The sequence below is a fragment of the Delphinapterus leucas genome, chromosome 20, assembly GCF_059928025.1.
Source record: "Delphinapterus leucas isolate spDelLeu-1000000601 "Yukka" chromosome 20, BTC_Dleu_Yukka2, whole genome shotgun sequence".
Classification (NCBI taxonomy): Eukaryota; Metazoa; Chordata; class Mammalia; order Artiodactyla; family Monodontidae; genus Delphinapterus; species Delphinapterus leucas.
In genome coordinates, this window is record NC_143148.1 from 42,164,429 (window position 1) to 42,180,947 (window position 16,519).

A 16,519-nucleotide genomic window follows, 5' to 3' on the forward strand; every position below is an offset into this window, starting at 1 on the left:
TTTGGTAGTTTGAAACCCTAGGGAAAGGGCATATGACTACATGAAAGCAGCTGGCCGCATTATAGGACTTGCCAGAACGGGAGTGCCTTGATGTGGGCGCTGCATGTCATGGTCTAGTCCTCAGCTTTGAAAATAAGAAATTCAGTCTGTCTGGTTATTCAGGAATGATTTGGCAGGACTAATTCATACTAACCAAATCCTCAAGAGTCAGATTCATATCAGAAAATCAGTTTATGTGGAGGAATATACCTTTTTATTTTCTAGATGCAGTCGTATTGCATTCTAGGGGGCGCCTTTGCCTATGTCAGGATGCTGTAGCAATTGAAGGGTGACTTGGTGAGCCATGGACCTTGAGCAGAGGGATGTAGGCAGTCATGTGGGTCAACCCGATGAAAACTTCTGTCCCACAGCAGTGTCCACTTCTTTCCTAATTGCCATGCTTATGTCTACCAGAGGCAGGCCTCTTTCTCTCCCCTAGATAATACTAGGTAAACATTGGAAATTCTTTGTTTTCAACTTACCTTGTCCTAATAGAAATGGATGTTGCTTTCCTTCTCTTGTTAGTCATTGTTTTACTTACCTGTTTGTACCACCAGACTATACATTTTTCATAGATAAGAACTCTATCCTTCACTCTTAATCCTCAGTGGTAGTAAAGAAGCAAATTGAGCAAATGAACATTCTTTGGAACTTTCTAGTTACTATCATATCCAATCACATTTCCCTCTCCAGTGTTTTCTCAATCTCTGGGATAATCATTTCTGCAGATGGCTGGACCCATTCATTACATTGTGACTCTTCTTAATTCCATTCTCAAAGGTAGCCTTTGATTTTGGTGTTTGAGATTATCTTGCTGTTCACCCCTTACCCACAGCCCACAATTACAGATAGTCCCTAGTTTCTAAATAATAACCTATGAAGGTAGCACTGTGTTCTACTGTCAGCTTTATCTCTTTATTATCATTATTACCTGGGCAGGATATTTTCAGTGCAGTGTTCAGAATATAAAGTGGCTAGAGAAGATCTACTAAAGTAATGTTATGTTATGGGGCTACTATGGGAAGACATATTAAAAACAGTAAGGTTATCTCAGTGAAAGAAAAAACAAAACAAATATAGAGGGTATATTATTAGTTCATAAAAATATTTAAATACTCCATGATTTGACTTTCAGATCACAGAAATTAGATATTGATGTTTGAAAATGATCTGTTTAAATCACATAACATAAAAGGCAATACTACTTTATAAAGCCTTTGATAAATCTCTAGAATACCTTATCAAACCAAATTTATACAGAAAACATGTTATTATATTTGTATTTTTTTTAAAGAAAAAGTTGGTCAATATGGACAGCCCAGTGGCCCTATATGTATAATCATAACAGTAAGATTTGATGTGTAAAAGGATCTTGAGTCAAATAACTATTAATTCTGTGGCCTGTACTTGATAAAAATTGAGGTTTAAAGATGTTGTATATTTTTTAGAAGGGTTGAAACAGAATGGTGTTTCTGTTAACCTTTAATCCATAGTGACCAGAATATTCACAAAATAGGGGTAAAAAATATTTTGTATTCAAAGGCAGCATACTCAAATGGATAATTAAGAGAAACTAAATGTTTGGCATGTGTTTCTAATATTTTGGGGTTAGTGTTGTAAAGTCAGCTGGGCTCACCCATAGTTTTTGGAGCTACTCTCAGGGTTGATGAGATGACCAGGGTCCAACCTCATGTAGCAGTTGTGTCACACATTGAACTCTGTAATTAACTGTGCCCTTAATCTTGTCTTTCTTTTATACCCTCCTTTCTCTAGGTACTCGTCCTCACAAGTGCCCAGACTGCGACATGGCCTTTGTGACTAGTGGAGAATTGGTGCGGCATCGTCGTTACAAACACACCCATGAGAAGCCATTTAAGTGTTCCATGTGCGATTACGCCAGTGTAGAAGTGAGTATTCAGCTCCTTGTTGGTTCCTCTCTGAAGATCATCATGATTCCAGTATGAACTGTCCTCATACTGACTTAATACAAGATAGAAAATCTTGCTAGATTACTACACTCCCACTCCCCCTCCCTACCACCAAAAAAAAAAAACCTGTAATGAGTGTGAAAGGTTTTTCCCATTAAAAAAAGAGTAGTAACGGGACTTCCCTGGTGGTGCGGTGGATAAGGCCCAGGTTCGATCCCTGGTCAGGGAACTAGATCCCACATGCATGCCGCAACTAAGACCCGCAACCAAAAAAAAAGAACAAAAACAAAAAGGAGCAATAGGAACTTCCCTGGTGGCACAGTGGTTAAGAACCTGCCTGCCAATGCAGGGAACACAGGTTCGAGCCCTGGTTCAGGAAGACCCACCACAACCCCACATGCCTTGGAGCAACTGTGCCCATGCGCCACAACTACTGAGCCTGCGCTCTAGAGCCCACACGCCACAACTGTTGAAGCCTGCGCACTCTAGGGCCCACGTGCTGCAGCTACTGAGTCCGTGTGCTGCAACTACTGAAGCCCGCGCATGTAGAGCCTGTGCTCCGCAATGAGAAGCCACTGCAATGAGAAGCCCACACACTACAACGAAGAGTAGCCCTCGCTCGCCACAATTAGAGAAAGCCCACATGCAGCAACAAAGACCCAACTCAGCCAAAATATAATTAATTAATTTTTAAAAAATCATCTAATAAAACAGAGCACTGATCCACATATTATTACAGGCAAGTTCTACCAAACTTCAAAGACGTGAGTAACTATACCAAGAGCACTTCAAAATGGAAGATTTTAGGGACTTCCCTAGTGCTCCAGTGGCTAAGATTCTGCGCTCCCAATGCAGGGGGCCTGGGCTCCATCCCTGGTGAGGGAACTAGATCCCACATGCCTCAACTAAAAGATCCCACATGCAACTAAAAGATCCTGTGTGCCATAATGAAGGTCCTGTGTGCCACAACTAAGATCCTACGTGCTGCAACTAAGGCCCATCAGCTAGCTAGCTAGCTAGCTAGCTTGCTTGCTTGCTTGCTTGCTTGCTTGCTTTATTTATCACCTTTATTGTTTGAGGCTACCCTGTTACCAAAGCTGGATAAGGATACTTCCAAAAGAAGACTGTTTCTGTTTCTCACAGAAAAACCAAAATTCTAAGTGAATTAACAAACCAGATTTGGTAATAGATTTAAAAATAAGTGATTACTAAATAGAATGTATCTAAAATGCAAGAATAATTCAGCATTAGGATATTATTGGTTTGTACTACACTGAGAGATTAAAGAAAAACCATATCATTTCTATAGGTTATTGAAAAATCATAAAATTTAATACTTATTACTGTTTAGAGTTCTAGCAAGTCAAGAGTAGAAAAAAATATCTTTAGGGACTTCCCTGGTGGCACAGTGGTTAAGAATCTGCCTGCCAATGCAGGGAACACTGGTTCAGCCCTGGTCCGGGGAGATCCCACAAGCCGTGGAGCAGCTAAGCCTGCACACTGCAACAAAGAGCAGCCCCCGCTCGCTGCCACTAGAGAAAGCCCGTGCAGCAACGAAGACCCAATGCAGCCAAAAAAAAAAAAAAAAATTTATTATAAGGAGTATATACTGGAAAGCTATAGTAAACCCAGCCTAATTAACTCTGAAACACTGGAAGTATTCCCATTAAACTTTGGAACAAGATTTCCATTCCTACTGTTACCATTTCAACATTGTATTGGAAATCCTAGCTAATAGTATAAAATAATAAATGAATTATAAATGGAAAGACAAAACTGTCATGTCTTACAGACATATTTGCTTACATAGAAAATTCAGGAGTATTGGCTGAAAAACCTAAAGCAGTAAGAGTTCATTTGGCTGGTCAGATCCAAGATAAATACACAAGAATCAGTGACTTATTTATACAATATCAATAGTAGGAAACAGGTTCAAACTCTTAACAGCAATAAAATGACCTAGGGATAAACTGAACAGCAAAAAACATCTGATACCTACCCGTAAGAAGAAAACGTCTCACATTTTTCCAAAGGACATAAATAAATACACATTTCAGCTTGATTCTAAATTTCAGCTGGAAGAGTAAATATGAATGACTAAGAAAATTTTGAAAAACGAATGAGGGGCTTGGGCTTCCCTGGTGGCTCAGTGTCTAAGAATCCACCTGTCAATGCATGGGACACGGGTTTGAGCCCTAGTCTGGGGAGATCCCACATGCCGTGGAGCAACTAAGCCTGTGCACCACAGCTACTGAGCCTGCGCTCTAGAGCCAGTGAGCCACAACTACTGAGCCCACATGCCACAACTACTGAAGCCTGTGCACCTAGAGCCCGTGCTCCACAAGAGAAGCCACCGCAATGAGAAGCCTGCACACCACAACAAAGAGTAGCCCCCACTCGCCACAACTAGAGAAAGCCCGCACACAGCAATGAAGACCCAACGCAGCCATAAATAAATGAATAAATAAATTTAAAAAACAAAAAAAAGAATGAGGGGCTTGTGCTATTGGCTGTTTGAAAACTATATGGTAAATGAAGACTGTGATATTGGAGCAGGAATAAACAAATAGTTTGTTGAAAAAGAATAGATCCTTGTGTATATAGGAATTTAATATATGATAAATAGGCAAGTTTTGGAAAGAGAATTATTCAGTAATGCTGTTGGGACCATTCTTTAGCCTTACAGTGTGTGGAATTTGACTATATAGCACTTAGAAATACAGGGAGATTTTAATGTAAAAATTGGAACACTTTTTAAAATTTTCAAAGGAAACATTAGTGTTCAAAACACTTCTTAGAGTCAAGTTTGAAGGTCACTGTTCTGTTGGAAAGGTACTTAATGAAAGATGAAAAGCATAAGTCCATAGTGAGGAAGGTGAGAGGCCCCTGGTGCCTGGTTTGTCAGGGAAGTGCTGATGATAGGAAGAGAGACTTAAGGGAATTAAAATGCATTTATTAACTTGGATTCAAAATTTGTTAGAAAATTGATCCATAAATAAGCATGGATTATTTTAAAACTATTATGGAAAATTTCAAACATATGTAGAAGTAGATAGACTAGTATAATACACCCCCATGTACCTATCACCCAGCCTAACAGTTAATAATAGCCCATCTTGACTCATCTATGCCCCTATCCATTTTACCCTTTTCCCTTGGATTATGATAGGGATTTGAGAGGCAACAGTTAGAAATAATGAGGAGGAAGAAATACTGTCTTTTAGACTTCTTCTGTATTATGAACTGCAGTGTCCAAAAAATAAGCTTTTGTGCCTGACCCACAGTATTCTCATGTCACAATCTATGTTAACGAAAGTTTAAGAGGTTCGGTTGCTTTTGTGTTTCAGGTCAGCAAATTAAAACGTCACATTCGCTCTCACACTGGAGAGCGTCCTTTCCAGTGCAGCTTATGCAGTTATGCCAGCAGGGACACATACAAGCTGAAAAGGCACATGAGAACCCATTCAGGTAGGACTTCTCCCTTCCTCGTATTAATGAACCGCTTTTTAGTGGATCCCGTGGGACCCTGTGAACCACCACATGCCCCTATTAGTTACCCGAATGGAAGCTGGCATGAGAGTAGTATATAATTGATAAATGCTTCTCTGGCATATCTTTGGAGTTCATTGCTCTGAATATACATTGGAGAATGGAAAGTTTTTACTGTTAGAAGAAGTCTGGGTAGGTTACATAAGTAACCCAACTTGTCAGTTTTCCAGAGTACTCTCTTTTCCTAAAAAGAAAATCTTGCAGGTCCTCCTGTCATCCCGTCTGCTTTCCCCCAAAGGTAAGTACTGCTGTAGGAACTACTCTTACTAAAATGTGAAGGACTCCGTGGCAGAGCTGGGCAAAGCAGAGGTGGTGGCCATAGTTTGGGACTTCTTTTCCATCTCTGAAGATAGGCATGAGCCAGGCAGTGGGCCTGAGCCTCATCCTTCCTAAATTAAGAACTGTAGATTCTCTGTGGATTAGCACATCTGCCACCTGGATTACCCTCCAATTAAATGATAGTATTCAGTTATTTCATCTAAGTTGTTCATTTTGTATTTCCTTTTAAGGGGAAAAACCTTATGAATGTTATATTTGTCATGCACGGTTTACCCAAAGTGGTACCATGAAGATGCACATTTTACAGAAGCACACAGAAAATGTGGCCAAATTTCACTGTCCCCACTGTGACACTGTCATAGCCCGAAAAAGTGATTTGGGTAAGTAAATTAACTAGTGGCAAATGAAAAATATATTTTGACAAATTTGTGAAAATAATGGAGATCACAAATTACTTCCTTCATGTAAGTTTTGTGAATGTGAATGGCCTGCTGTTTAATAAAAGTCATTGCTTAGGTGCTAGTGATACTTTCTTCTGTCTTCTTTCTCTTACTGAAGCTAGGCTACAAGATTCTCCCCTGACTATAGCTCAGCTATAAATTAATGGCAGCTGTAATGAGAGAAAACAGTATAATTAAAGCCCCCAAATAGAGAAGTGACATAGTATGATTCGAACTAAGGTCAGTTGACTTCAGGTTTTTTTCACAATATTTGTACTTTAGGTAATGGGACTGTTTTTATTGGTTTGGTGATAGCTATATTTCTGTGCATAATTAAACTAGAGTTTATATAGAGGCAGAGTTCGGTGGTAGAAATTTTAGTATGACCCATATTCTTTTTTTTTTTTAATTTATTTATCTATTTACTCATTTATTTGTGGCTGCGTTGCGTCTTCGTTGCTGCGCGCAGGCTTTTTGTAGTTGCAACGAGTGGGGGCTACTCTTTGTTGTGGTGCGTGGGCCCCTAATTGCAGTGGCCTCTTTTGTTGCAGAGCACAGGCTCTAGGCATGCGGGCTTCAGTAGTTGTGGCATGCACGCTCGGTAGTTGTGGCTTGTGGGCTCTAGAGCTCAGGCTCAGTAGTTGTGGCTCACGGGCTTAGTTGCTCTGCGGCATGTGGGATCTTCCTGGACCAGGGCTCGAACCATGTCACCTGCATTGGCATGCATGCAGATTCTTAACCACTGCACCACCAGGGAAGTCCCATACTGTGACCCATATTCTTAAAGATAAGGTCACCTGGATTTATCCCTTCATTTTTATTATTTAAAAGAGATAAAAATATTGCCCCAGTCTGTTCTCTATCTAAAATTCATTGCTCCCTGAATAATAATAATAATATATAAACTTAGATAAATTGTACTTTCCAGGTTGTCTTTTACTTTTATTTTACTTCTTTACTCATTTGATCTTCACAACTACCATATGAAGTCATCAAGGTATATTCTAGCTTTATAGATGATGAACAGATGTCTTGACCAAAGCTACACAACACAGCTTATGAGTGGCAAAGCTGGACTTGAGTCCTCTCGAACTCTCTAGAGCTGTTTCTCACACAGGGGAGTACATAAGTACCCAGGTCATATCAGGATCATACTGAGCCACAGCATAAACTTGGCCTGTCTTTCTGCAGCATCGGTTATACTCAGAAGGTTTTGAGTAAAGTTATACAATTGAGCTGGTGTCTTAAAACATTTTTACGTTAATATGACTATATTGAACAAACTGTAGACTGACTAATGTTTTTAAGATGAAACTGTGAGCTTGAAGTAGAGGACTTTGGGCTCCACATAAGATCCAGTGGGTCATGTGTTCATCCTACTCTGCTCTTGAAAGGACTTTGTTAGAAGAACTTAAGAGGTACTGTCCTCAGGTAAATGAAAGAGTTTTACTGTTCGCACTGTATAGAAACAAAAACCTAAACCAGTAATATCTCATGGCAGTGTGTGAGCTGTTAGGCCTCTGTTTGAATTATTTAGTTTTTTTTTTAAGTTACTCACTTTCATGATGCGAATAAAAACCTTGAGTGTTTTATACTTGCATGAAACCCCTTAGACCCTGCATAACGAGTTCTTTATGAGGCACTTAATTGCCTAGGAGCTGTCAAATAATAGTTATCTCCCAAAACTATTCCCAACCAAGTTTGTGTTCCCCAAAGCAGGTCTGATTTCACACTAATATGCAATAATTAAGATTCATCATTTTTGGGACACAGGAAAGCATGGAGAATCTTGACAGACCTACCAGAGTCTAGATTCACCTTCAAATACTTACTGCTCGAAGTCTTTTTTTTTTAACTGAGGTATAAGAATAATTCCTACTTTACAGAATCATTATTGTAAGTATTTAATAAGAATGTATGAAAGAAAGTCTTTATTAAGTCTCTATCCGAGGACCAGAAGGGGAAAGTTGAGGCCTAAAAATTATTTGGAATAATATATGTGTGTATAAAAGGCCTTCATATAGTGAACATGTGTAGAGAGTTAAAAGTGAGCCATCCCTTTCCCCTACCTTATTTCCATTCCCCAGAATTGGCCCTCTTTAAGTTTGATGTGATATCACCTTGATTGAGCAGATTGGTAGCACCATAAATTCATGATCCCAAATGCAGCTGGGCTGAGTAATCCATCTGTTTGTCCTCATCAATTGTGCTCCCATTCTCCTCAGTGAGTTTGTCCATTCATTCATTCATTCCACAAATGTTTGGGTGCCTGCGATGTGGGAGGTTCCATGACAGAGTAGGATAAATCATTGTTAACTTTCTTTAAACCTCTGATCTTCCTTCCCTTTTCTCTTTGCCTCCCTGGTCTCAGTATGTAACCTCTTTTCCTACTTCACAAAAAAATAAAGGCAACAGGTTGAAACTTCACATTTCCTGTTATCAGATGTGTAAATCTGCCTGCATTCATCCTCTTTCCCCATCTGCTACTAGAGAGTTTGTGTCACTCTTCTTGTCTGTGGCCTGTCCCTTTGCCCTGATCCCACTCTCCTGTGTTCTTGGCAGCCTTTCCATGGTCAGGTATCGCATCTTTACCTTCATTTTCATGTTCTCACTCCTTAATCTTCCGCCTCAACTCTAAATGTGCTTTCATCTCTCTTTTTTTTAAAAAAAAAAGTCTTTCCCTTCTAGGTTTAACTCTTATTTCCTTTCTAGCCAATGCTCATGAAGAGTTATATCCCTCACAGCCCTCTCTTCCTCAGCTTCTAGTTTCCTTCCCATCTGGCTTATACCCATCACTCTATAAAGTGACTGACTAAGATCACCAATGACCCCACATTGCAGAATGCAGGAAACGTTCAACTCCCCCATCTGCCTTGATCTCTAAGCATCATTATTCATAGCGGGCTGCACCCTCCTCCTTAAAACACTGTCTTCCTTTGGCTTTCATGGCACTATATCCTGTTGGTTTTCTTCTGATTTCTCTGACTGTTCCTTCTCAGCCTTCTCTTGTTTTAATCCTTTTTCCTCTCACTGGCCTTAACTGTTAGGTTTCTTAAGGCATGACCCATACTCTTTCTTTCTTTGCCTTAGTGATTTCATCAGTTCTCTTGGTCTCACTCAAATCCTACTCCAAATCTGTCCTCTGATTTAGGCTTATGTACCCATCTATTCCTTGCCATCCCTATCCCTACTTGATATCATTGGCATTTCAACTTCAACATGTCCAAAACTGAAGGTCTAAAACCCCTTTACTCCCTTGCCCCAGAGATAAACACAGCTTGGGCTTCAGCCCTGTTCCACTATTCCTTGTCTCAGTAAATGGCCCACCATCTGCTCAGTTTTCCAAGCCAGAAACCTGGAGGTCATTCCTGATACCCACCTTTCTCTTCCTCACTCTCTGGCCAGTCACTCAATCCTGTCGATTCAACTTCTTAGGTCTCTCATCACTCTTAGTTCTTCTCCTTCCCTCCGTACCCACTGCCATCTCCTTTATCCAAACCACCACCTTCTTTCACCTATCCAGTTTCAACGTCTCAACTAGTCTCCCCACGTCTGTTATTCTTTTTATTCATTTTCTGTATAACAGCCAGAGTAATTATTTTAAGAAGCAGAAAGAAATGTATTCTTAACTCTTTGAAATGCTTGTTTGTGTTTTCACAAGTTGGACCGCGCTTTCTATTTTGCTTTCAGGTGTCCACTTGCGAAAGCAGCATTCCTACATTGAGCAGGGCAAGAAATGCCGATACTGCGATGCTGTGTTTCATGAGCGCTATGCCCTCATCCAGCACCAGAAGTCACATAAGAACGAGAAGCGCTTTAAGTGTGATCAGTGTGATTACGCTTGCAGACAGGTAGAGCCTTTCATAGTTAGAAAACGGTTGATGTCCCATTATTGTTAGGTTTTATCAGAGGGTTTTTATATACCTTGTATGGTGACTATTTTTAAGGATAATATTTTCAAACGTGGTTTATGAGATTGTCACCAAAGGTCCTGCTTCTCGATTGTATCATGTCTGGTTCCAACTGACAGTTTTATTCAGTCACACCTTCCCCTACCCTCCACCCGCTCCAGGCAGACTGCTAGCTTTTCTCAAAACCATGGGAAGTAAGTCCCGGACTTGAGAGAAGGGAAGAATCTGGTCCTGGGGCCTGATGCTTGGGAGTGGAGTGATCTACAGAAGCAGCCCAGCAGGAGTGAGCGAATCTGTCCTAGGATTTGGGGAAGCAGTTTTGTACCCCAGTATGGTTAACTTTATCCTCTCAATAAGCAGCTTTGAGCCTAGACCCTTGGGAGAGAAAGGTCTTGTCAGCTACACGCACACAGATGGTGGCTGAGGTAGCAGCCCTAGGACAGGCTCTGAGACCTTCCCCCACCCCACTTTCTTTCAGGAGAGGCACATGATCATGCATAAGCGCACCCACACCGGGGAGAAGCCTTATGCCTGCAGTCACTGCGACAAGACCTTCCGCCAGAAACAGCTCCTTGACATGCACTTCAAACGCTATCATGACCCCAACTTTGTCCCCGCGGCCTTCGTCTGTTCTAAGTGTGGGAAAACATTTACACGCCGGGTAAGAGTCAGAACTTTACTTCCTGTCTCACAGTTCTTGATACCACGTTCTTGAGCTTCCACTGCAAAGCAGGGCAGTTTTTTCCACTGAGCTTATAAATATAGAGATGAACTGTCATTTGGAAAAGGGTCAGTCATCCCCACCTTGAGGTTTTCTGTCCATGTGTGAACCCTTCCACTGATGGGGAACTCAGTATATTTTTATTTATTTATTTATTTGGCCGCACCAGGTCTTAGTTGTGGCCTGCAGGATCTTTGTTGCAGCATGTGGGCTCTTTAGGTGCATCATGTGAACTCTTAGTTGTGGCATGTGGGATCTAGTTCCCTGACCAGGGATTGAACCCAGGCCCCCTGTTTTGGGAGCGTGGAATCTTAGCCACTGGACCACCAGGGAAGTCCTGGGAACTCCGTACTTTTTTTTTTTTTAACAGTTCTGTCCTGGATCTTCACTTAGGACCATGTTTGTCAGGTCTGCACAGGACAGGGAGGTTGGTCTGATTCTCCCCTGCTCAGAGGATCCAACCTCATCTTCTGAGCAACTCTCCTCTCTTGCCCACCCTTGTCTCTCTCCCTGCCCCCTCCAGATGGAGACCATTTCCTCTGATGGGGAGAGTATGTTCAGGACACATTGAGCAGATACTAGAACATTGAGACTTAATAGGATTCCCCCCCACACCCGCTGCCACCCGGTTGTTTTTTTTATTAAACTAAAAGAGAACTTCCAATTTTAATCTTACCTTTTTTAGTAATGTGAAAGACGGTTTTGTTCCTTTTGTTAGAATACCATGGCAAGACATGCTGATAATTGTGCTGGTCCAGATGGTGTAGAAGGGGAAAATGGAGGAGAAACGAAGAAGAGTAAACGTGGAAGGAAAAGAAAGATGCGCTCTAAAAAGGAAGACTCCTCTGACAGTGGTAAGTAACTTGTTTCTTGAGTTAGTTATACATGGCAGGTTTTGGTGCAGAGTTTCCGGTGTATTTACATATGGACATGCTGGAATACAGAGATAAGCCAGTCTCTCATACTTCCTTTAAACCTCTAATCTTCCTGATGTATGTATATATTTACAACAGCAGTTAGTTTATCCCTGGAGCAAATTTTTTTTTTCTTTTTTTTTTCTCATGGCATTCCATTGCTTGATAAGATATTATATGTTATGTTCAGTTAAAGCCAAAGCAAAATTAATATCTTTACTCAATTTACTCAGATTAGTGATATTCTAAGGCCAGCAGAGTTTCTTTTCTATGTTCATAGCTTTTACATTTAGGAAGCTGGTCTAGATTTGAGCAGTGAATCTAATGGACATGAAGAAGGTTGCTTAAGCATCCTGACCAACTTCTGGTTTGACTGCCTGTGTCAGCCTAGCCTTGAGATGTGTTGATCAAATCCATGAAGGTCAGCCTTTCTCTTCCTACCTTAATCTCTCCATTTATAATTTAAAACTTTGCTTATTTTCCTACCATTGATGTTCTTTGGGGTGTTAGTCATGAAATCCAGACAGAAAGTATATGCGTTGTGGTGCTAGACTCATGAAAGGGGTGGCAGACAAAGGTGTTGGTAATGTAGGAATCACGTTTGATTATACAAACTTATTCCATAGTGTTAGGTTTTATAATGTGGATACTTGGGCTACTGGCAGCCAGTTAAGAAGTCACATCTGTGACTTAAAGATTTAAGGTTTTTGTGGAAAAGGATGTAGAGGGGTTTTGTTTTGGAGAATGCACTTACAGATGATGCCTAATGTATTTCTAAGGAGTTCTCATTTTGTCTTCTGCATTGCTTGTCAGTAGAAATAGTGGGGAAGGAAATGAAATTTCTGAAAATGTATTAAAGAACTTATGTTACTTTATTGGTTTTATTATAAAACTTGTTCATGAAAGTACTAGGGTTTTTTTTGTTGTTTGTTTGTTTGTTTGCGGTATGCGGGCCTCTCACTGCTGTGGCCTCTCCCATTGCGGAGCACAGGCTCCGGACGCGCAGGCTCAGCGGCCATGGCTCATGGGCCCAGCCGCTCCGAGGCATGTGGGATCTTCCCGGGCCGGGGCACGAACCTGTGTCCCCTGCATCGGCAGGCAGACTCTCAACCACTGTGCCACCAGGGAAGCCCCAGTACTAGGTTTTTAATATGTAAATCTATAACAAAGTCCCTTTTGTTTTTTTATCTTAATAAAGGCTTCACTTTTCTATTCAGAACTTTAACTGTTTCTGGGAGAATATTCATCTAAGCATAAGAGTAGTTTATTTTTTGCTGCCTTTTTTAGTAGAAAATCTATTTTAAGCAATATCTTCATTCACTCGGTTTTAAGTGAATGCCTCTTTTAAAATGTCACTTTGCTTAATTTTTATAAAAGCGCATCACTCTCTACTGAGAATTTTGTGGGATCCCTTTGTTTGCCTAAGAAATTGAGTGGACTGTTGGGAGGTGCCAAGGAATGTCAGAGGGCCTCAAGTACCAGCAGAGATCCACAGATAACCTTGAGCTTCAGGATACCTGTAGTTGCTCTTCGTTGCAGAGCCTCCTACTCACAGACATTGTCCCATACCCTTTTTTCTTATGGTTCTTCCCTGTTCATTTCTGTGGTTCATCTACCAACAAGACCAGCTCTGTTCTCTAATTGTACTTTACTAGAAGCATCTTTCACCTGCAGTTTATTGACAGTTCCTAATAGGTTTCTACAGTTCCTCCTTTTGTCTTCTGCACTCCTGGTTTGTACAGCACAGTGTTTGGTTTTGGACCTCATACCTAGTGTCTCTTTTTTTTTTTTTTTTTGCGGTACGTGGGCCTCTCACTGTTGTGACCTCTCCAGTTGCGGAGCACAGGCTCCAGACGCGCAGGCTCAGCGGCCATGGCTCATGGGCCTAGCCGCTTCGCGGCATGTGGGATCCTCCCAGACCGGGGCACGAACCCGCCTCCCCTGCATCGGCAGGCGGACTCTCAACCACTGTGCCACCAGGGAAGCTCCCTAGTGTCTCTTTATCCCAGAATTTCTGGGCTGGTGAAGGCCACACAGTCATATTTGTTCCCTCCCAGAAGTTCTGCCTGTTGGCCATCGGCAGAAATTGACCAGCAGAGTCTACTGCTATTTTCAAAGGCTTTTTGCCAAAATCTCTCCCAGCCAATAAGCCTTTGACCCTATTAACCTTCTTTGTGTGCTTTTTCCCCCAATTCTGACTGAACTTGTTTAATTTTCTAGGCATTGGGCCAACTTAGGCAATAGGGGGCTTGAATAAGTTCAGCAGGAAAGCGTGTCGTCCTTGACACTCTGCCACGTACCAGTACGTTCCCCACATTTTCACTTAGGATTTCAGTCGCTTGGCAAATAAGGCATTTTGTCCTGAAGATCAGGCATTTACCCACAGACTTCTAAATTTAAACATTTGGTGCTAGAGAAGGAGAATGTGCTTGTAACCTGCATTTCTTGGAGGAAGGCAGACGGGGTACATTTTGTGCCTTGGCAATGGGGGAGGGGTAGCAAGAACTCTTTGGTTGCCTATAGGTGTGGGCAGCAGAACAGCCCCAAACTGTGGTTAGTTGTGCCTTACAAATCACTTAGCTTCTCTCTATTTCTATAAAATGAGGGTAATATCTCTTATTTAATGAAGCCTAAATGGAATAATGGAGAATTTTTAAACTGTGATGTACAGTGTAAAAATCAACTGTGATTATGTAGTAGAATGTGAGTTACAGAGTACGATTACAGACATTATCTCAGTCCTTGTGATCCTTGGGAGTGCTTTAGAGATTACACAAGGAAACTGAGGTTCAGTGTGGTCATGGTCCCAGGTCACACACTTAGGATATCTGAGACTCAAAACCGTATTATCAGGCTCCTCGTCAGTGTTCTTTCTATAGTAGTTCCCTCTCCTTTTATGTGATAATGGCATTCGGGAGAAGGTAAGGGAGTTAAGAATGACCTGTTAGGTTTGGAACAGCTGGGAATTAAATTAAATCCCAAAACTTGGCCTTATGCTTTTCCTAGGAAATAGGACCTCACGGTGCTTCAAGAACTTCATACACACAGACGTGCATGCACACCTTCTATCACTCTTCAGGGGTCCATATCAGGCTTAGTGTCCTGCTTTATCCTTGTGTAGTAGGTAGAGGGAACATTTGTTTCATTTTCAACTTAGAACACCATTTGTGGGTTTTTTTAATATAACTGGCATATTGTGGATTTGCCTCTAAGAATTCAAAACTCAATATTCTGATATCTAAAGCTGATAGAAAAAAGTAATATCCAGTCCACATAAAATATGAACAATAGTATTTGGGTTGATTTGCTTATTCTGCATCAATACCAGTTTACTCTGTTAACACTGATAACAAAAATTCCAGTGAAAGCATTTTTTAAATGGGCTTTTAACGATGAAAATAAATACGTAACTAGACTTCACAGAATATGTGATTATTTGTGTGTTATTTTTTCTTCCACCACTCTTCTCCTTGCCCCACTACCTCTTCTTCCTGATTTCATGAGAAGAAAATGCTGAGCCAGACCTGGATGACAATGAGGATGAGGAGGAGCCTGCCGTGGAGATTGAACCCGAGCCAGAGCCTCAGCCTGTGACCCCAGCCCCACCACCTGCCAAGAAGCGGAGAGGACGCCCCCCTGGCAGAACCAACCAGCCCAAACAGACCCAGCGTAAGTTGACTGTCTCAGCACAGCAGGCTGGCGTCCTCTCCTAACACGTGGGGAAGGCAGACAGGTCCTTATTCTTTGGGTAGATGGGAACTGAGCCATGAGAACAAATTAAGGTCACACTGGGAACAAACTCTCAGGAAGCGATTTTTTGGTTTTTACGGAGGAACATCTCTAGAGGCCTGTTAGGTTTCAGTAAGAGAAAATCCAGAGTAGAAGGGTACTTATGTTCTACAAGGTGGGTACTGTTAATGTGGGAGAGTTTTACAAAACAACCAGAGTCATAGTCAGCTGGCAAAATTGATGTGGTAATGAACGTAAAACAGCCAAATTTTAAAAGATAGAGGGAAAAAGCAATTTCTGAGCTGACACTGTCCCTCCTAAGAAATCTAGGCCGGTGGATTCTATTGCTGGCCTCCTGATTTATGAGAGGACACAGAGGAGGTGTTCACCCTCCACGTCACACCATGTAGCAGTCCTGTACGGGACGTGGCCCTTGTGACAGCAGGCTCTGCAGGGTCTCAGGTCTCTGTCCTATTCATGAATCTCCTAAAAGCTGGCAATTTTTTTTCTTTCTTTAACAAATACAGGGTTTCATCTATTTTTTTAACATGCTCCCTGAGCCCCGTGTCCAGATGTCTTATTGCAGTGGGGTGGTTGACTCTAAAGATCCCGGGAACTATTTTGCCTACACACATTTGAGTGAGTGAACTGGCGGGAGGGCCCTGGGTGTTGGGAGGACTTCAGACTCAAAAATGTCAGGTTCTTTGCTATAGGTGGGTCATCTCTAAAACGGACCTACATCCCCACACTCTGTGAAGTATTCCTAGTCCCGCACCATCTGCATTTTTTGCCTGTCTCACACACACTATTATGAAGCCCAAATTTATGACATAAAGGAAAACTAAGTTTTTTAATACGCAATTTGGGAGTCATATGAAGAGGAATGTCAACATTTTGTTCTTTGATAGTATCTAGAGTAGTGGGGCTTTGTGTATGGCTGCATTTTAGGTTATTAGGTCTTTTTGACTGACTTTCTCTGTATCGAATCTAAGGCTTTCCTGTGTTGCTG

At 41.5% G+C, this 16,519-nt stretch overlaps 1 protein-coding gene across 4 annotated transcripts in view; it reads left to right on the forward strand.

Moving 5' to 3' along the window:
• Nucleotides 1-16,519, forward strand: part of CTCF (CCCTC-binding factor) — a 47,596-nt gene that overhangs the window by 29,494 nt on the left and 1,583 nt on the right. For 3 of the 4 annotated variants that reach the window (XM_022583458.3, XM_022583457.3, XM_022583459.3), the window contains 7 exons: nucleotides 1,813-1,946; nucleotides 5,315-5,435; nucleotides 6,026-6,175; nucleotides 9,926-10,086; nucleotides 10,625-10,807; nucleotides 11,586-11,721; nucleotides 15,289-15,450. In XM_022583458.3, coding sequence (XP_022439166.1) covers nucleotides 1,813-1,946; nucleotides 5,315-5,435; nucleotides 6,026-6,175; nucleotides 9,926-10,086; nucleotides 10,625-10,807; nucleotides 11,586-11,721; nucleotides 15,289-15,450 — 1,047 coding nt within the window. The remainder of the gene's footprint in view (nucleotides 1-1,812; nucleotides 1,947-5,314; nucleotides 5,436-6,025; nucleotides 6,176-9,925; nucleotides 10,087-10,624; nucleotides 10,808-11,585; nucleotides 11,722-15,288; nucleotides 15,451-16,519) is intronic. The other variant, XM_089903217.1, reaches the window with a different exon arrangement.